A 21,839-nucleotide genomic window follows, 5' to 3' on the forward strand; every position below is an offset into this window, starting at 1 on the left:
ACCTTCAACTTATTGGCAATTCAAAAGTTATATGTTCGATATATTTTCTTATTAACACGTAAAATACTGACTTACCAGAAGCCTCTGGCATCTTGCTGTCAGAAATCACTAATATTATTGTGGGTTAAAAGAAGTTTTCAGAATTTCACCGCATGCTCTCAAACGTATTCTACAACTTCAGTGACCTGGAACGTGTTCAGCAGAGCCAGAGGTTTCACTCTGTCCATAACAAGCCCAATGCGTTTCTATGGGCTTATTTTTAGCTTGTCGCATGCCTTCACACCTTTGGGACAACAACTCCCATTGTTAGGGCAGAGACATGAGCATCTCGTCATTATATACAGATCTCTGAGGGTACTGACCGTCCGGAACTGGTTCATTCACAACCATTAAGGACGTGAGGTCATTAAAGGACACATTTAGCGTAATGCATCCCCTTAGCTTACTCTTTCCTATCGCTGTCTAACCCTCTGTAAAAGTTCAAACTGTTCTGAGTGCAAAGTAGCAGACCTCCAGGACTGGGTTTGCGTCATACATCACAATATGTTACATTTTCTGCATGGAATAATTCTGTTTTCTTGGTGAGGGGGAAAGAACATGTTCCAATTCATTCAGAAATCTGTTTTCCATCGCTTTACACTACCCTATGCCTATCCAAGAGATGACAGTATTCTAATGACTTAAAATCGATTGATACCAGGACAATGCATGGCAACAGAACAAGTGTATTCCAAAAGTAACAGTCTCCTTATGTAAATGACCATATTACACTCAGGTTGGACATTGACATATTCGTAAAGTATTGTTTTCTGAGTAAAACATTGACAAAATGGTAGCCTATCGATTAAAAGCCTTGGGCAAGTCACCGAGAAGTCGCTGGTTCCAATCCCTAAGCCGGCAAGGTGGAAAAATCTGCCCTTGAGCAAGGCAGTTAACCCCCAACAACTGCACCCTGGGCGCCGATGATGTGGACGTTGATTAAGGCAGCCCCCGGCACCTCTCTGATTCAGAAGGGTTGGGTTAAATTCCTAAGACACATTTTAGTTGCTTGCATTCGCTTCTGCAACTGACTAGGTATCCCCCTTCCCTCAAAACTCTTGTTAACTAAGTTGTTAAATCTGACAATTTCATTTGTTCATTATATGTAGTAACTGGTATGAGGCCTATTTGGTCCACCAATGAGACCAAGTAGTCTAGATCCTTTGATGACATGTGGAGGCTAAATTACACGCAACATTCGATTTCTAATGAAGCATAAGATGGGACATAGTGAGTCTATCCCACTCTGCCCAAGTCACATCTTTTGGTCTGGAATTTATTCCTCTGTATCATACACAGACATATTTACAGTACCAGTCAAAGGTTTGAACAGGTTTCTCATTTGTTTCCTTCTTTCTTCTACATTGTAGAATAATAGTGAAGACATCACAACTAGGAAATAACACATATGGAATCATGTATTAACATGAGCCACAATATATTTTATATTTGAGATTCTTCAAAGTAGCCACCCTTTGCCTTGATGACAGCTTTGCACACTCTTGGCATTCTATCAACCAGCTTCATGAGGTAGTAACCTGGAATGAATTTCAATTAACAGGTGTGCCTCGTTAAAAGTTTATTTACGGAATTTCTTTCCTTCTTAATTAATGCGTTTGAGCCAATCAGTTGTGTTGTGACAAGGTAGGTCTGGTATACAGAAGATAGCCCTATTTGGTAGAAGACCAAGTCCATATTATGGCAAGAACAGCTCAAATAAGCAGAGAAATGACAGTCCATCATTACTTTAAGACATGAAGGTCAGTCAATGCAGAACATTTCAAGAACTTTGAAAGTTTCAAGTGCAGTCACAAAAACCATCAAGCGCTATGATGAAACTGGCTCTCATGAGGACCGCCACAGGAAAGGAAGATCCAGAGTTACATTTGTTGCAGAGGATAAGTTCATTAGTTAACTGCACCTCAGAATGCAGCCCAAATAAATGCTTCTTAGAGTTCAAGTAACAGACACATCTCAACATCAACTGCTCAGTTGAGACAGGGTGAATCAGCCCTTCATGGTCAAATTACTGCAAAGAAAACACTATTAAAGGACACCAATAAGAAGATTTTTTTTTTTTTTTTACCAGGTAAGTTGACTGAGAACACGTTCTCATTTGCAGCAACGACCTGGGGAATAGTTACAGGGGAGAGGAGGGGGATGAATGAGCCAATTGTAAACTGGGGATTATTAGGTGACCACGATGGTTTGAGGGCCAGATTGGGAATTTAGCCAGGACACCGGGGTTAACACCCCTACTCTTACGATAAGTGCCATGGGATCTTTAATGACCTCAGAGAGTCAGGACACCCGTTTAACGTCCCATCCGGAAGATGGCACCCTACACAGGGCAGTGTCCCCAATCACTGCGCTGGGGCATTGTGATATTTTTAGACCAGAGGAAAGAGTGCCTCCTACTGGCCCTCCAACACCACTTCCAGCAGCATCTGGTCTCCCATCCAGGGACTGACCAGGACCAACCCTGCTTAGCTTCAGAAGCAAGCCAGCAGTGGTATGCAGGGTGGTATGCTGCTGGCTGATGATGAGATGAGACTTGCTTAGGCAAAGAAACACGAGCAATGGACATTAGACCGGTGGAAATCTGTCCTTTGGTCTGTTGACTCCAAATGTTTTATTTTTGGTTCTGCCGTGTCTTTGTGAGACACAGAGTAGGTGAACGGATGATCTCTGCGTGTGTGGTTCCCACCGTGAAGCACGGAGGAGGTGTGATGGTGTTTTGCTGGTGACACTGTCTGTGATGTATTTAGAATTCAAGGCACTTAACCAGCATGGCTACCACAACCACAGCATGGCTTCTGCAACAATACACCATCCCATCTGGTTTGTGCTTAGTGGGACTATCATTTGTCTTTCATCAGGACAATGACCCAACACACCTCTAGGCTGTGTAAGGGCTATTTTACCAAGGAAAGTGATGGAGTGCTGCATCAGATGACCTGGCCTCCACAATCACTCGACCTCAAGCCAATTGAGATGGTTTGGGATGAGTTAGACTGCAGCGTGAAGGAACAGCAGCCAACAGGTGCTCAGCATATGTAGGAACTCCTTCAACTGTTGAAAAGCATTCCAGGTGAAGATGGTTGAGAAAATGCCAAGAGTGTGCAAAGCTGTCAAGGCAAAGGGTCTCTACTTTGAAGAATCAAAAACATAAAATATACACTGCTCAAAAAAATAAAGGGAACACTTAAACAACCCACACAAGTGGCTCAGGTAGTGCAGTTCATCCAGGATGGCGCATCAATGCGAGCTGTGGCAAAAAGGTTTGCTGTGTCTGTCAGCGTAGTGTCCAGAGCATGGAGGCGCTACCAGGAGACAGGCCAGTACACCAGGAGACGTGGAGGAGGCCGTAGGAGGGCAACAACCCAGCAGCAGGACCGCTACCTCCGCCTTTGTGCAAGGAGGTGCACTGCCAGCGCCCTGCAAAATGACCTCCAGCAGGCCACAAATGTGCATGTGTCTGCTCAAACGGTCAGAAACAGACTCCATGAGGGTGGTATGAGGGCCCGACGTCCATAGGTGGGGGTTGTGCTTACAGCCCAACACCGTGCAGGACGTTTGGCATTTGCCAGAGAACACCAAGATTGGCAAATTCGTCACTGGCGCCCTGTGCTCTTCACAGATAAAAGCAGGTTCACACTGAGCACATGTGACAGACGTGACAGAGTCTGGAGACGCCGTGGAGAACGTTCTGCTGCCTGCAACATCCTCCAGCATGACCGGTTTGGCGATGGGTCAGTCATGGTGTGGGGTAGCATTTCTTTGTGGGGCCGCACAGCCCTCCATGTGCTCGCGAGAGGTAGCCTGACTGCCATTAGGTACCGAGATGAGATCCTCAGACCCCTTGTGAGACCATATGCTGACACATGCACATTTGTGGCCTGCTGGAGGTCATTTTGCAGGGCTCTGGCAGTGCACCTCCTTGCACAAAGGCGGAGGTAGCAGTCCTGCTGCTGGGTTGTTGCCCTCCTCCACGTCTCCTGATGTACTGGCCTGTCTCCTGGTAGCGCCTCCATGCTCTGGACACTACGCTGACAGACACAGCAAACCTTTTTGCCACAGCTCGCATTGATGCGCCATCCTGGATGAACTGCACTACCTGAGCCACTTGTGTGGGTTGTAGACTCCGTCTCATGCTACCACTAGAGTGAGAGCACCGCCAGCATTCAAAAGTGACCAAAACATCAGCCAGGAAGCATAGGAACTGAGAAGTGGTCTGTGGTCACCACCTGCAGAATTACTCCTTTTTTGGGGGTGTCTTGCTAATTGCCTATAATTTCCACCTTTTGTCTATTCCATTTGCACAACAGCATGTGAAATTTATTGACAATCAGTGTTGCTTCCTAAGTGGACAGTTTGATTTCACAGAAGTGTGATTGACTTGGAGTTACATTGTGTTGTTTAAGTGTTCCCTTTATTTTTTTGGGTTACTACACGATTTCATGTGTCATTTCATAGTTTTGATGTCTTCACTATGATTATACAATGTAGAAAATAGTAAAAATAAAGAAAAACCCTTGAATGAGTAGGTGTGTCCAAACTTTTGACTGCTGCTGTATACTCTAGTATATACTATATTGTTTTTGCAGAGTGTATTATACTTTAGTATTTACTAAAGTGTTTTAGTTTTATCTTTAACATTGAAGCTTTCTCCTCGAGGAAACCTACTGTAGAAATACTAAAAGTCCACATTCCCCAAAATTTGTTGGACATTTCTATAGTAAAACGACGCAAGATCCCTCTAAAATCTCACAAAATAAAGAATTTCAAAAAGAAAAATCTGAAAATCCACATTAAATTTTGGAACCTTTTAATTACTTTGTCTTCAATATAGTATTTGCATAATCAAGAAATGAACAATTAAAAGGTAAAGTAAATGTAAAACAAACTCAAACAAAATGTTACAAATACAGTAAAGTGTGTAAGACATTACATCATTAAGTATGAACGTGGTAGTTTCTTTTCACATAAATCATTTAAACTACAAACAAATTAGTTTGTTTTATTGAAATTATTAGGGATAGATGCCCATTACAAGCTTGTCAGTTAATTCAGATGTTGAATTAGAGCTCAGCTGTAGCAGTCCATTGTAAAAAAAGAAGATATTTTCTGTTTTAAGTCCTCCTTCCACCGCCGCCACCACCTCTGCCTGAAAAACAACAATAACAACAAATGACACCATCTTCCAAAGCTGATAGAATTGTTGGTAGATATAACTAGAGTAAAGAGACATTTCAGCCACTAGAACTACATTAAAAAGTGTGGAGTACACACACACATATAGGGAATAGGGCGCAACAGATTTGGCACGGGCACTCGGTGTTAACTCGAAATGACACAACGACAAGGTTCCAGTTTAACAAAGTTTACTCTACTATATGAACACACTACAAGTAGCCATTACACTCGAGGCCAGGTCCATCAACGACTAGACTTCCTGCGCATGCGCACTCTTGACTGAGTGATAGCCCCGTAATAACAGAAATATAGGGATACTTAAAACATGAACTTAACAATCTCCCCCTTTTCTTTAAAGACAAATAAAACATCAACAACATAATTAAATGTCCAAGTATTATTCAAGATCCCCATTACAAATGGGTTGTGTGACAGTTTTTATTTGTATTACTCAAGCTGCCACTTTCCATTACTGAGAGCCTGTAGGAGCGAGAGCCTGTAGGAGCACAAGACCGGATGCTCCTTTTTTAGTCAGACAGTCAGCAAGCTTTTCCTTTGTGGTTGACCACAGAATCCCCTGGATTCTCTGTGCTTGAATAAGTTCCTTGATGCTGCTAATCTCAAAGTCTTTTCTCTGACAGACTTGGTTGACTTCACAGCATCAACTAATGAGTAGTTGACAGTGACACAAACTACAGGTAGAAAGTGCCGTTTTGTCCCACCAGTGTTAACCTAGCGAAGCATCACTGAAGACAACTAGTTTCAAAGAGTCATCTTTTCCAACATGCTGAAACTTTAAAGTCACTTTTTGTGATTTCAGTTAACGAACAACTTTGTTTGCCTCATGAATGGTTTGTACAGTGGCGTGTTTTGTGTTAGATGCCAAGTTGCAACATTCAAACCAGGTCTACTCTGTCTCGCAGCCCATAAAATTTGTCCCATCTTTGACCTCAATTGACCAGCTTCAATTCCACAGAGGGGAATTCCTTTGTACGGCTCTTGAAGAATCCATGTGGATAGGTTGAAGATTCTTGATATAGCTCTCCTGTTGCATCAGTATTTTTCCATCAACTGTAATAAATTCTATGCCAACATAACAAAAATGTTAATGCTCCTCACGGCCAACCTAGAAAACAGCTTTGAGGTGTGGAATCACAGTTGAAGCAAAGGTCTGTGAGCCACCCCAGATAAAGTCATCAACATGACAGCCACTCACATTGCAGTCTTGATCAAGCCAATAGAAGACTGCAGGATCCACTTGTGACATTTTTCCACCTGTATTCAGCATTGTTGCCTTGACTTTGTTGTACCAGTAGAGTGATCCATCTGCCAGTCCATATGTAACGGATGTGAAATGGCTAGCTAGTTAGCGGGTACGCGCTAGTAGCGTTTCAATCAGTTACGTCACTTGCTCTGAAACCTATTAGTAGTGTTGCCCCTTGCTCTGCAAGGGCCGCGGCCTTTGTGGCACGATGGGTAACGATGCTTCGTGGGCGACCGTTGTTGATGTGTGCAGAGGGTCCCTGGTTCGCGGTCGGGGCGAGGGGACGGTTTAAAGTTATACTGTTACATTGATGCTGTTGACCCGGATCACTGGTTGCTGCGGAAAAGGAGGAGGTTGAAAGGGGGGTGAGTGTAACGGATGTGAAATGGCTAGCTAGTTAGCGGGTATGCGCTAGTAGCGTTTCAATCAGTTACGTCACTTGCTTTGAAACCTAGATGTAGTGTTGCCCCTTGCTCTGCAAGGGCCGCGGCTTTTGTAGAGCGATGGGTAACGACGCTTCGTGGGTGACTGTTGTTGATGTGTGCAGAGGGTCCCTGGTTCGCGCCCGTGTCGGGGCGAGGGGACGGTTTAAAGTTACAGTGTTCCTTCGCTTTTAGCTTCAGGCGGAGGTCGGATGTGAATGTCCCTTGACAGCTCTGTTCCCTGCAAAAATCCAGATTTGATGTCTATGGAATTAAGTTTCCATTTTTTCTGGCAGATCACTGACATCAGCAATCTGAGTGACTCTGAGGCGCATGTCGGTGAGTCTTTTGGGAGTTCTTTAGCAGCCAGCTCCTCAAAACCTCTAGCCACTAGACGTGCTTTGGGCACTATTCCAGTTAAGGATTCTTTAAGGGTACACACCCACCTTGTTGAGACGCACTTTTGGCCAATGTCTTTGACTTCCTCAAACACTCCATTTTTCCTCCAATTACTGAGCTCATCTAGCTTAGCTGAGTCAAATGACACGTCCTTTGTTTCAAGTACATCATCATTTTGAATGTCATTCTGTTTTTCTCAATTTTCCATTGGTTCAATTCTGATATTATCTACAAGTGGCAGGTCAGCTGACCCTGTTGTACCAGAAAGTGTAGCTGGTTCAGAGTACTGCAAGTTGTACCAGCTCTTGTGTTTTGCTTTTCCTGCTCGTCCAATGACGGTTGCTGTATGTGGAATACCACTTTCTCTGTCCATGTATTTAACAGTTTGTCCAGTTTTCAGATTGGAACAACCATGTTCTCTTAACACATGTGGCTGTTGAATGTTTTCCTCATTTGAACGCTCAACAGTATTACCTGTGGCATGGTTGAAGGTCTCTACTCCATTTCCTGTGTCAGTTTCGGTGTCCATATCATTGGATGCGACATCTGGTAGGTTTGTGTGTTACTGTGTCCTTTTTGTCATTTTCATTAGGAGACTGATTCTCAGCAACAGCCCCTCTATCTTGTTGATCATTTACTTTAGTGCTCATGTTCTCTGTGTCAGTCAGAATCTAATTTTTGCATGGACTCTGTGTGATGTCTTTGTCTAAAATGTTTACACAATAGTGGCCTGAGGTAGTAAGTTCAAGAGTCAATGGTTGTTTAAACATCACTGCCTGGTCATTTTTTATGTCTAGTACAGCCCCTGCCTTCTTGAGGGAAGCGTTGCTTAATAGTAAGAGGATATCTGTAGGGACCACCTCTGTTTCAATGTGACACTTAGTCTGAACAATTTTTGCTGGTATCTTAACTCTCTTGACTGTCAAGCATTTCACCTGTTGTTTACGAAGCATGTGACAAATCAAATTGGATTTGAAGTATCATTTGACATTCAAACTAGATGATCTCACCTCCTCGTCCACCCCTGAAGCCTCCACCCCTGCCCCTGCCTCTACCGCCACCTCGACCTCCGGGTTTCCCTCTGAAGCTCCTGTTGAAGCCCGTTCCTTCTCCACGAGGTCCTCGTTCACCCTGGGGCGTGGCATAGATCAGGGTCACATTGCTCCCGTCAATCTGAAGGTCCACCACAGCCTCCTTAACAGCCTTGCAGACCTCTATGCTCTCAAAGTCCACAAAGCCAAACCTGAGAAGTACCAAGAATGAGTATTCAAAGCACTGTCTGAATAAAATAACAGTGGTTTCAAAAGGGTCATATGTTGAAACGTACCCTCTAGATTCACCAGTCTCCTTGTCTTTAGTGACTCGAGCTTCAATGGCACCTTCAAAGGAGCTTTTCAAAGTCTCCTCGCTCGTCTCCTTGGCAAGATTCCTGACCATCAACGTCTTTGTAGGAACTACCAAGAGAACACACAACACATGAATGATGGCACAGTCAAACAACGTGAATTATTCACCTACGAATTTTCTGCTATATTTACCTGAGTTCCCTTGGTCACCTTCTGGCCTCTTCTGGCTGAACTTTACTCCGATGGCTCTTCCACAAATCTCTTTGTTTAACGATAAGTCCATGGCTTCTTTGGCATCCTCCACACTTTCAAACTGAATGAAGGCATGACTTAAAAAGGGGGGGAGAAAGCAAATTGACACAATTGTCTCAAGTTACCATTTCCGTGTGCATTCTGAACATGAAATTACTATCAAATTCATCAGAACAGAACGTTTATAATGATCTACTTGATGGCGTTCAAAATGTTCAGCAGAGTGCAACAAAAAGCAGGTGCAGCATCAATGTGCACCCTTACCCTCTTGGTTTGCCACTGCTCTGTGGTATTCTGACACTGACTGCTTTCAGAAAGATTTTCCTTAGGGCATCCTCTTTTGCAGTGTAAGCCAGGTTTGTCACCAATAACTCGTTATTCGGTGTGGCCTCACCTACGGAACAGAACATTTGAGGACATGTTAACTAACCAGTGAATTAATACACTTTGTAAATCGGTCTCATCTCGAAGATGCTAATGAGCAACGTGACTAGCCATATAGCTATTCAAGTACCTTGTGCTTCTACAGTAATGGAATTCCCAGTGACTTCCTTTCAGTCTATCCTTACCTGGAGCATTGATCATTTTTTGTTGTTGGCTCTTTTCTCCCAAAAAGTCAATAACGATGACACGGCCTTGGACATCAGTCCCCTGCTTCTCCTCCAGCACTTTCTCAGCAATGGCCTCCGTTTTGAACTCTATGTAGGCAATTCTGTCACAATTAAGTAGACGCCAAGTGTTAAGAGCTGAATCCTGGGATACACACGGCACCTTGTAAATCAAGCATTGATATCAAATGGGCACTTTGGATGAGAACTCTCACCCTTTGCTTGGTCTGCCAATGCCTCTAGGAAACCTGATTTCGACAGCCGTGTCAAAGACTTTCTTCAAGTCCTCCTTTGTTGCTGCGAATGAGATATTCTTGACGTACAAGGTCTTGGCATCTTTAGCTGTGTGGGGGTGAAAGACTTCTGTCAGTACATGGAAATCAATCAATCAATTCTAGAAATGTCTAATATATCAGTAGCGTGGAAAACTCACTCAAGATGAGACCAGTACCTTTTTTTTCCTCTAGTGTGACATCTTTGACATTAGCCTTGCCTAGCCTTATCTTTTGGTCCAGGATCTTCACCCTATCCAGCTCAAGGGCTTTTGTCAAGTCTTCCTCTGTGTGAAAGTCTACATATGCAAATTTCCTAGAGAACGCACCCCAAAAAACATTTGACATTATGTTAATATATTTGTACAAATCCTTTGCCATGGAACGGGGGAATCATCTGTACCGTGAGGAAATCTACAAACATTTGAAGAGTTTAAGTTTATTAAGTGCATAAAAATGCTACTCACTTTGTTATGTCCACTCGAATAGCTTGAAATAACAGACTATGCGACGTAAAAAAGTTGGCCAAGGCATCATTGATTTCCTCCACTTCCTTGGACGTGTTCAAGTTACCAACAAAAAGACAAAAACCTAAAAAGAAAAAGAAGAAACAAAGGTGCATGTTAGCTCACTGACACTATCAATTGAGCACTCAAAACAGGAGTGATATTAACTCTTGCTCACAATCGTACCATCATTACTGCACTTTATTTTCTTCGCTGGAGGAGTCTCATCCTCTGCTTTCCTCTTTACTGGGGCTACTGCAACAGCTGGAGAGAGAAACGCACATAGACACACGTATTAAACACTATTCCATACATACCCTGATGGAAAAACATAAATGAGTGACATCTGGGGGGGGGGGGGTGTAATTATTAGTCCAGTTGCGTTACACAACAAAAACTTGAGTTTTGAATGGATAAATTAAGGTAGGTGCCTCCCCATTTGCTTCCGTTTGGTTCGGAGTGAATACACCCCTGGCAAATATGCATTACAATTCTGTTGTTCTTTGACCTCACCCTGGTCATTTCCATTGGTCTTCTCTTCAACATTACTGGCATCTTCGATGGCATTTTCTGACTCAAAGGTGACCTTAACAGTTTCCTCCTCAGCAGCAGGAGTTGTGTCCATCTGCTCCGCTTCACAAGCTACATAAATATTATTCATTAACAAAGGAAATACCTACTGAATTTAATGGAACAGCAAATGTTTTGCATTTAAGAAATGTCATTATGAACATTATCACTATTCTAATTACATGCTGGGACAATGTCATACACACTAAATATATGGTCTATGCTTGCCTTCCCTCAAAGCATTCTCTTTACCTGGGACATGTTTGACCTCCTCCTTGTTCTCTGTAACATCATCTTCAATGGGAGCTACTTTGTCTCCATCCTCATTAGCATCAGGTTCTGTGGAAAAGATTACCTGTGGAGTAGGGGCAGCTACCTCTGTTGATGCTGGAGAATCAGTCTGGCCTTCTGAAAGTTACATTGATGTATCAAGGACTCATTAAAAAAGTAACTTTCCCAATATACGTTGCATTAAATATTGCACAGGCTATAAAGGAGAAAATAGTTGGGAACCACTTACCAGAATTATTTTCATCCTGCTTGTCGTCACCAATCTCTCCAACTTTCTGTCTAGTTGATGTTCTTGATGGGGTTGCCTATAAAACAACCTTTGGGATAAGCATTTCAACTGATGTTCTTTAACCCATCATCACCAACCATTCACAAACAGACAACTGGGGGAGGGTTCGATTAATCCCGCCTGGGTTTAAAATAGAGCTTGCCAGTTTGTATTCGTAAAACCAGGAAATAAATTACCTCTGGTTCGCTCAGACATCCCTTTGTGAAAAATTAATGGGGAAAGAATAGGGTTATGGAATAAACGCAGAAAATATGGTCTGAGTTTAGCACAGGTTTAGGAAATCTCGTTTTAAAAAATGTCTATGAGATAGCAGTCGGTTAACAGGATCTTTACGAATTATGACGCCTTTATGTGATTTCTGTATTTTAATATTCCATAAATTCTTCAAAATTCACAGAAAATGACGTTAGCTAACAAAGATTATATCCTATAACCAAACGTATAAGATCTCAAACCTGTGTTTACCACAGACTTTATTTTCAGCGTTTATCCAAACCCAAATATAATTTTCCTCATAGGCTTTGTCCAACGAACCATGGTGGAGTTAGTGCCTACAAAAAGGCGCCATTACATAATATTAGTGAGATTGTTTTCCCATGCAAAATTGATTGCTTTTGATAAACGCTTGATCTGCCTTCCCAAGGAAAGCTGTCTCGACAACTCTAACGTATTTCATGGAAAAGAGATGTTTCAGGACAATGTACCATGCTGCCTTGTTGACAAAATGACCAAGCGGCTCAGATTACTGCTTGCTTTCGCCCGATGACGTGACGGGCCTATCTATGCCGGGTGTCTCGCGACTCGGTGTAATCGAACCCGCCCAATAAGTATTTGACATAGATCAATTGTAACTCAATGTTCAGCACGTGTTTCAAGTGAACAACAGTGATACAAAGTAACTAGGTAACTAGCTAAACATTCCATGCCCACAGAAGTGTAGTTCTACAATACCTACAGTAGTTAGCTCATTTGCTAACGTTAGCTAGCTAGCGAGTTCAACCATGTTGTAATTTAACTTGTGGCCGTGTGAGACCAACTGCTGTGAACCATTAAACATAAGTAGATTTTAGATGTCATTCTTACTTTGCCTGATTGTGCCATGTTTTCGGAATATTCTTCTTTTAGTTAGCTAATGTATGGTGCACACGACTGTTCACATGGACGGCCATGAACGGTGGGCGAGATTTCCTTCTGTAGTAGAGGGGGGAGGGGCCAACATGCTTATTCATGATTTTCGACGTAGAACCCGTCGGGTTACTGGTTGAGCCACAAATAGAACAATGAGAGTTATAAAAACAATTGTTTGAGCCTTCTTCTTCTATTGCATTGATCACACATTGCAGCATTTGGTTGAGAGGTGGATAGGTCAACACTGCACAACAACTGAGGAAGGCATCTCAGTGGGCCAAAGAAGAGGGCCATCACAATGTAGCTGATAGACGTTCCTACCCAACACCAAAATATGTGTGGAACATCCAACTAGAGGAGGATGGAGGACTAGCCTCCACCCCCAGGCTGGATGAGAATTACAGCATCAGCGTTGACAGACTGGTCAAGTCTGAGCTTCAACAGGTTTCTGTTTTCTACCAACCACTGTCCCACTCCAACAAACAACCACTCGTCATTGTACTGCAAAGTGTTTGGCAGAGAGAGCAACTTGCCATTGATGGAAACGGAATGGTTTTCCTGGACACAACCTACAAAGGAGTCACAGCTTATGGTTATGCATCATTAATCATTCAGCATGAGAATGGCTGTGGAATTTCTGTTCGCTTATTTCATTGTAAGTGAGGAGACAACAGATGTGCTGAAGGCGTGCTTGCAGAAGATCCAACAGGCTACCCCAGGATTTTCACCAAGGTCAAAGGCTCTAGCCTTTTAGGGGCCCTAAGTGAGATTTGGTTGGGGGGCACCCACCTCAAGGAAAATGTTTTAGTGCCCCCCCTCTTGACGGAGGAAAGGAACATTTTAGTTTCAGTTAATTTCCTGCAATTCTACAAATGTTATAATGACTTTTTCCATGTTAATATGATATCTGAGTGAGAGTGACTAACAAAATCAATGGGGCCCCCCTGGAGGTTAGGGCCCCTGGGCACGTGCCCTCTGTGCCCGGTCGGTATTTGGCCATGATTACTTAGGGTTAGATGGCTGGCTAGACGAACTACTACCAATTTAAAAAATGATAGATGACATGACAGTCATCAGTCATCATGACCGTGCTTCTACACCTGCATTGCTTGCTGTTTGGGGTTTTAGGCTGGGTTTCTGTACAGCACTTTGAGATATCAGCTGATGTACGAAGGGCTATATAAATAAATTTGATTTGATGAGTGACTGACATAACAGAAAAACTGTTGATGTACAACCAAATTTCAAAATTGCACCTAGTGTATTATACTATTTTACTCCCAATAGTAAGTTGAGACCCCGACTGAGTGCCTAACACCTCGATCAAACCTAGTTTTGGTATGCCAGAAGTGCATTAATTTCCAATGGAACTCTGCGTTTGCCCTGCAGCCTTGCTTTGCAGAGGGGCAGTCGCAGTGCGTTCTGTGTGGTGCATACGTTGGATTTATCTAGCGTATGCATCACATTGTATGTGTAGACGGCTTGATGGAAATGGCAGCTGAAAGTTGAACTTTTGTTGTACACATATCTAGATGCTGCATACTATTTTGCGCATTGACACTGGGATCAAAGTTTTAAAAGCATTTTAAAAAAAAATACTTTTTGGGGGAGTCGGGGGCCTCCTAGTGGCTTTATGCTGTTTACACCTGGAACCGGCACTGTGCATGTGACCAATATGAAGGAGATTGTGCTTTTTAAAACACTGATATTGATGTTTTGATTTAGGTGTGTGATGATTGACAGAGACCTGAAAGAGGTCAATGCAGTCCGCAAAGCGTTTCCAGAGGGAATTTCACTGAATTGCAATTCTGTTTACTACTTCAATTAAAATTGAAGAATTGAAATATTCTCAATTCAATTCTGAATTCTCAATTCAATTCTGAATTGAGCCCAACCTTGCTATTAATGTGATTAGTCATATATACACCGTTTTTTATTTAGGCTATGCACATATGGATGGTCAAGAGAAACTGAGGCCGTTTGACACAGGAGAGCAGGAATACTGTTGTACGTGCAGTTATGGCCATGAGGAATGAATTGCACAACAGTAAGATCACACAATCTTTGTAGTTTTTGTAAAGGTGTAGCATGTAGTTTTGTCCATTGCTACCTCCTGTGACACTATACATGTGAAAACATACATTATGCATTTTCTAATAGCAGCAGATGTGTAAACAAACAAAAGGTACAAATGGTATGTAAAGTCCAGTGTAGAAATGTGTATTAGTGAAATAAAATCACTGGATAAGTGATCAATCAATTTTCACAATGCTAACTGTTGTGTTGTCTTAGGGCCAGTAGGATGCACTTGCTGTCCTGGTGTAAGGGAACATCAGATGTTAACATTGAGTGAATCTAAATTCTTTGCATCCCCTCCCATACCTCAGAGGGCATTGGTCCCATCCCTTGGACCATGACTGCCAATGTGAGAACAGAAGAGAGAAGAGAGTGCAAGAAATGAAGGAAAATCTTTTGAGATTCCCCCTAGATCTGCGTTTGGCCCTAGTCCATTCCAAATTAAACACGTCCCCTTCCATTTTCCCTCCGTTTGAGTGAGCCCTCCGATGACATTTCAATAGCGTTTCAGCGAGAGAGCACTTCCCTTCTTGCCTAATAATCCCATTTCCTGATTTGGTAGGCTGCGTTTACACAGGATTCTACCACAACATAGCTGAAAGATGTGAAACTTTGCCTTACCCTGGTGGTAGTCAATTACCAGAGACATTTTGTATGTTGCCTCCTTACATACCTAGTAGCCAGGGTTTGTTTTGTCATTGTGGTGATAGGGTCCCATTCATTCTACTTTTTTTTTTAAAGTATTGTCACTTTTTTATTGTGGTGTCCTTCAAAATTGTAACACAGGCAACATCTTAAGATGAGGATACTGTGATATGACTTGAACTGGAGGGTTTGTAAGACAATACAAAACACACCCCAAGCAACTAAGTATCTAAGGTGGCAAACCAAACCTAAAAACTAGAATGGGGCCCCCATTCAAAACAATGTACAGTAAGGGTTAAACCAGAAGAAAATGTTTCTCAAAAACATGTAATTTTACCACATCGTATTCAAACTATATTTAACAGAGAAAAATGCAATTCCTTGACAATTACAACTATGGTCACTACTGTAAAACCTTTCAGTTTAAAATGTTTGAAGCTGCAAGGAAAAGTCTAGATTTGTACAATAATGCATTTTGCCTTTTGACACAAACTTTTAGGTTATTTTTCTCTTTGAAATACCAATTCCCAAGGGGAAAACCAAACAGGAGGGTAGATCAGCTGTTGAGACTCCTGCACAGCAATGTCCAGGACTACTACAGGCACATTCTGTTCTGTTGGGCAGCAAATCATTGGTAACTGATCTTAAGTCATAGTCTCTCAGTATTGTAAGGATGAATTGCTATCATAAATAGAAGCATACACTTGAAAATTTGCCATCAAAACCAACCAAACACCAGATGCTTGACTGAAGATACAGTATCTGTCAATTAAACACAGGAGATAATGGATAAAAATACAAATCCTCTGGAATTCTCCCACCTGTTTCTTATTATATGTCAGTCATTATTCTCTTATGTGAGCTGACCAAGTAATTTGGTGTCACTCTAAAGCGGAAAGGTGGAATAAACGAGTCAGGAGTAGGTTCTTGATTGAACACAGTTCTCAATTGAGGGATTTCTGTCAATACAAACACTCCCAACACAATCAATGAGAATCTCCCAAGGAAAAACATACATCTTCTCCAGATGAAACAGAAACACAAGACTATAACAAAAATCACAGGCTTGTCACCGTCTTAACGGTTCTTCGTGGATAGCTCCCCTGTCTTGGTGGCCATTCTCCAGAGATAGTTTATCTTCTTCTCCTCCTCCTCCCCTTCCAAAATATACATCATCCCCTTTGGTGGAGCAACCACTCTTATTCTTTCTTTAACCTCCTCTCTCGGCTGGTTCCCTCCTCTCTCTTGTAGGGGGAAGAGAATACGTCATTAGTACCATCAGCTGTGCTTAATTGCCTCTGGTCACCTTGACTCACATGCCTGGTTGGGCTACTATCCGTGAGCTCAGCCTGCCCTCTGGTGGTCCTTCCACACTTATTATATACATTTATTTTTCAGTTACCTAGATCACCTGTCACAGATCAGACACATGAAACCTGCCAGGAAGGACCCCTCTGCCACTGAAGCTGCCGATATGACGAGGAATGGAGTGGATGATTGCCTGGTGATTGACTGCATGGCACCTGTAGTGTTCCTTCTCAGTCCAATCCACAACATTACCTTGTTGATCTTGTGAACTTCACATGTGCGTGTGTCATGAATTGTGTGCAAGCACATTCCCTTTGCAACATGGTGTTGTTGGTCAGAGGTCAGTCAGTGAATGAAACACTGCAAAAACGTGCTCAGGTTATAGTGGAGAAGTCATACCTACTGATAGCAACAGTCTAACTGTATTTTTTGGATAACGGTAGTACTGGTGTTGTCAGTCTGGAGACTGGTTATTGTTCATGTAACCCCAGCAGCTTTGGGCAAAAGTGTGTCTGTCAACATGTTTATCACATGATAACAGAGGAGCAAACTGAGCATGAGGTAACTACATCAGTCAAAGCAGGACCACCAAGCACTTATTAAACAACGGCCCCCACCACTGCGACAGACTGACATGCAGATCATGCTTGCTGAGCTTCACCAGTGGAGCACCTCTTCTCAGTACATGGGGACAACAGAGTTGTTCATCTCCGTAGAGAGCCTACATGATTGCCTTTTGTAAATGTCCCTCTTGCACATCAGCCTGCAGAATCACACCTCTACACCCATTCAGACAATGATCATCCATAATATCATCTACCTCTCCATAACTTTCATTGTTTTTATGCCGTTGCCATATACAGCCTAGAGCATACCTCCACTTCTGGTGGTCAGGTGGTTTCAAAAGAGATTCCACTTCAAGTAATTCATCTGATTCATGAAATTCATTCATCTCATCTGGGGGTGGTGAACATAATATTCACATTAGTATTTTAGCCAGCTGTCACAATAGCAGCTTTAACGTTAGATTATAGTTTAGCTAATTATTTATTGATACAACCCTTACAAAAAAAGATTGCCGTTTTGAAACTGCAGTAAAAGTGCAGCAACTGCAGTCGACTGTGGTATTTTGGATGCAGTAATTGCTGAATAACTGCAGTGTACGGCAGTTACACTGCAAAATTACTAAAGTAAAAAATTTGGACGCAGTATTTGCAGTATACTGCAGTGTAATTGCAGTTATACTGCAATCTAACTGCAAAAAAAATTCGTAAGGGAACTTCCACATTGACAGGTAAAGAAATCTTAGGCTTGTTAAACAAACTAACTGGCAGAAGTTTCCCCAGACTGGAGTTGACAAGAGCAATTAAAAAAAAAGATTTAGTTCTGTTTTCTTATAAGTGATGTTACAAATAATATACCCGAAATGTCCTGACCTTGTGGGTTCAGTCATTGTTTATTTGTGAGGTAAAACCATTTTGCACCACCAGCGGGATTCTCTTCAGGTGGAACAGGCTCGTGAAGCTAGCCAAGTGCACCTCGCAAACCTAGCCAATCAGAAACTACGGTTTAGCAGCGCTGTGAACAGACCAATCAGCAACGCAGAGTAGCAGACTGTTCTGAACGCAATTTTAACTTCCACTAATGCATTCAGCTCTTTTATTCCCCATTCATTTTTGCGTTTGGAATTTTAGAACGACTTCATATAAGGTCTGTGTTTCGTGTAGGATTACCCTGGCGTGAGGTTTTGATAGCCATGTAATCATTTTTCTAATAAGGTGAGTTTTATAAATATATTCGCCTCAATTTACTCTCAACATTTCTAAATGCTGGCTTTCCAGTTGGTGATGACGTCAGGTCAGGGGGCCACCGCCGATGGAACCGGGGTGCCTAAGCCAGCTCGTCGGGCTTCCACGCCCTAGCTGGCTCGAGAGGTTTTCTTGTCCCGGTTGGCTCGGCAGGCGCCCATCCCACGTCAGGCCTCAGCAGGATCGATAGGGTTTTACACCCCAGCCGGCTTGCCAGGCGTCTACGCTTCAGCCGGGTCTCATCAGGCTCCCACGTTCCAGCGGGATCATCAGGCTGTCACGCCTCAACCAGTTTGTCAGGCTTCCACGCCTCAGCCGGTTCGCCAGGCTCCCATGCCCCTGCTGGTTCGTAGGGCTGTCACACCCCACCCGGGCTGGTCCAGCGCCAAGGCCTCTGCCGGCCCGTCAGGCTTGACCAGGTGGGACACCGGGTGGCGCCCCTAGAGGGGGGGGGGGGCTGTCACACCTGCCCCTGCTCCCCCTCTCTGGCGTTTTAAGGCGCCAGGCTCCCCAGCATTACGCATTCCTGCCACCCCTGTCATGCGCGTCAGCGATTATTGGACTCAATCACCTGTGTCATTACCTCCCCTATACCTATCTGTGTTCCCTATACCAAGCTCTGTTCCCTGCTTCAGGATTCATGTTTGTTTGTCTTTGCATACCCGGTTCTGATGCTGTCTCTGTCCTGTTTCATGTCTGTTCCATATTGTAATGTTCTACTCCCCGTACCTGCTCCTCTTCTTCATCATCATTCCTTATAAGTTTTATGGCCAGAGACAAATCTTCAAAAAGTCACAATATTTATTTATTTGGGGTGGTACATGCATTCACACAGTCTTGATTTATATGATCAGTGTCACTATAAGATTGATATGTCAAGTGATAAAATCCAAATGATCAATTAAAAGTTTATGGAAAAACTGCACTTGTCCTGTGAAAATTACAGTTTATTAAATATTCCACAGCTGTAATGTCATCAATCAAATCAAACTTGATTTAAATAGCACATTTCTTACAAGAAATGCATTTTAAGGTGTTCAAAGTCATGCTTTGAAAGGCATTTGGCACTTAACATCCTTCCTCTTGGCAGGTCTATAGGTGACCAGGGGATTCTCTCTGCCACATGCAGCCTTGTGGCTGCATTGGCTATTTTTGAGCTTCACAATGTCGGCTGTGCGGATGTGGAATGCAAGTGGAGGAAGCCAGCTGTGCCCAACCAGGTGGAGTCAGTGGAGGACCTGTACCTGGCCGAAGACTACAACCCTCTGTCCCAAGAGCCCACAGAGGAGGATCTAAGGTGGCTAAGCCCAGGGCAGGTTCAGTGGAATGGCATGTCTCCTTGAACCTGAGCCAGAACAAATGCTACCTTCCCTGTCTTCCCTGTCTGTACCGGACATTGTTAAAAAACAAAGGCAACTGGGGTATGCATGGCGCTGTCGGTAGAGCAGCAGGAGGCCATACGACAGGCAACAGTTGGACAGCCCACCAACCCCCGGAGCAAGCAGGCCACAGGGAAGTACCACCATTGACTTCTAGGTCTAGGGGCTCCCTTGTGTGTCTGCTTGATCCTCAGGCTGTCCTTCCTCCCCTCTACAAACCCAGACACTGGGCCAGCACCACTTCCATTCCTGGTTCTCCCAGACTCCCAGCACCAACCCCAGGTTTTCCCAGTCCCAGCACCAACAGGAGGGAGACTCTGGCTGCTCCGGACAAGAGGGAAACTCTGGCTGCTCCTGACTGAAGCTCGTGGCTGGAGGCTCCAGACTAGAGGGCATCGCTGGAGGCTCCGGACTAGAGGGCGTCGCTGGAGGATCCGGACTAGAGGGCGTCGCTGGAGGCTCCGGACTAGAGGGCGACGCTGGAGGCTCCGGACTAGAGGGCGTTGCTGGAGGCTCCGGACTAGAGGGAGTCGCTGGAGGCTCCGGACTAGAGGGCGTCGCTGGAGGCTCCGGACTGACCTTCGTTGGGGGCCTCGTGCCATAACTCCTCACTGGAGGCTTCGTGCCATGGATCCTCACTGGAGGCTTCGTGCCATGGATCATCACTGGAGGCTTCGTGCCATGGATCATCACTGGAGGCTTCGTGCCATGGATCATCACTGGATGCTTCGTGCCATGGATCATCGCTGGAGGCTTCGTGCCATGGATCATCACAGGAGGCTTCTTGCCATGGATCATCACTGGAGGCTTTGTGCCATGGATCATCATAGGAGGCTTCGTGCCATGGATCATCACTGGAGGCTTCGTGCCATGGATCATCACTGGCGGCTTCGTGCCATGGATCATCACTGGAGGCTTTGTGCCATGGATAATCACAGAAGGCTTCGTGCCATGGATCATCACTGGAGGCTTCGTGCCATGGACCATCACTGGAGGCTTCTTGCCATGGATCATCACTGGAGGCTTCGTGCCATGGATCAACATTGGAGGCTTCTTGCCATGGATCATCACTGGAATGGAGAGACACACAGGAGGCTTGGCTCTGAGAGAAGGCACAGGACTCACCAGGCTGGGGAGACGTGCAGGAGGGTTAGGGCTTAGCACAGGCAAAGAACTCACCAGGCTGGGGAGACATGCAGGAGGCCTTGTCCTTGGCCGAGGCACCGGATGCACTGGACCGTGGAGGCGCACTGGCAGTCTCGAGCGCAGAGCTAGCACAACTCGTCCTGGCTGGATCCCCCCTGTAGCCCGGCAAGTGTGGGGAGTTGGAACAGGCCGCACCTGGCTGTGCTGGTGAACCGGAGACACCATGCGTAGGGCTGGTGCAGTATACCCCAGGCCGAGGAGACGCACTGGAGACCAGATGCGCTGAGCCGGCATCATCCCTCCTAGCTCGATGCCCACTCTAGCCCGGCCGATTCGAGGAGCTGCGATGTAGCGCACCGGGCTATGCGTGCGCATTGGGGACACCGTGCGCTTCACCGCATAACACGGTGCCTGCCCAGTCACTCTCTCGCCACGGTAAGCACAGGGAGTTGGCTCAGGTCTCCTACCTGAGTCCACCAATCTCCCCGTGTGCCTCCCCCCCCAAAATTATGGGGCTGCCTCTCTTGCCCGTTACCTCGAGCCAATTCCTCGTAGTGTCGCCGCTCCGCTCTAGCTGCCTCCAGCTCCTCTTTCCCCCGGCTGTGCCCAGGGTCCCTTGCCGTCCAAAATTTCCTCCCATGTCCAGGTGTCCATTTTCCCACACTGCTTGGTCCTTTGGTGGCGAATTGTTCTGTAACGATTTTCTTCTTCTTCTGATGAGGAGTATGAAGGATCGGATCCAAATGCAGCGTGGTACGTGTCCATGTTAAATTTAATAAACTGAACACAAAAAATAACAAAGGAGAAAACACAAAAAAACGAAACAGTCCTATCAGGTGACAAAACACAAAACAGGGAACAACTACCCACAAACACAGGTGGGAACAGGCTACCT

At 44.4% G+C, this 21,839-nt stretch overlaps 1 protein-coding gene across 2 annotated transcripts; it reads right to left on the reverse strand.

Annotated features, from left to right (window-relative positions):
- Positions 1-4,850: 4,850 nt before the first annotated feature.
- Positions 4,851-12,657, reverse strand: LOC129814195 (nucleolin-like). 2 transcript variants are annotated; one of them, XM_055867142.1, is made up of 14 exons: positions 12,538-12,657; positions 11,395-11,470; positions 11,127-11,279; positions 10,818-10,946; positions 10,491-10,568; positions 10,266-10,389; positions 9,978-10,114; positions 9,742-9,868; positions 9,488-9,630; positions 9,183-9,312; positions 8,859-8,995; positions 8,648-8,774; positions 8,331-8,563; positions 4,851-5,206 (listed from the first exon to the last, which is right to left on the reverse strand). In XM_055867142.1, the coding sequence occupies exons 1-14, from the start codon at positions 12,553-12,555 to the stop codon at positions 5,172-5,174; spliced, it is 1,647 nt and encodes a 548-aa protein (XP_055723117.1). In that variant the 5' UTR covers positions 12,556-12,657; the 3' UTR covers positions 4,851-5,171. The 2 variants fall into 2 exon arrangements, with proteins under 2 accessions (XP_055723117.1, XP_055723116.1); XM_055867141.1 differs by having other exon boundaries at positions 11,127-11,282.
- Between the last annotated feature and the right edge of the window lie 9,182 nt (positions 12,658-21,839).

Source organism: Salvelinus fontinalis, chromosome 17 (assembly GCF_029448725.1).
Source record: "Salvelinus fontinalis isolate EN_2023a chromosome 17, ASM2944872v1, whole genome shotgun sequence".
NCBI lineage: Eukaryota > Metazoa > Chordata > Actinopteri > Salmoniformes > Salmonidae > Salvelinus > Salvelinus fontinalis.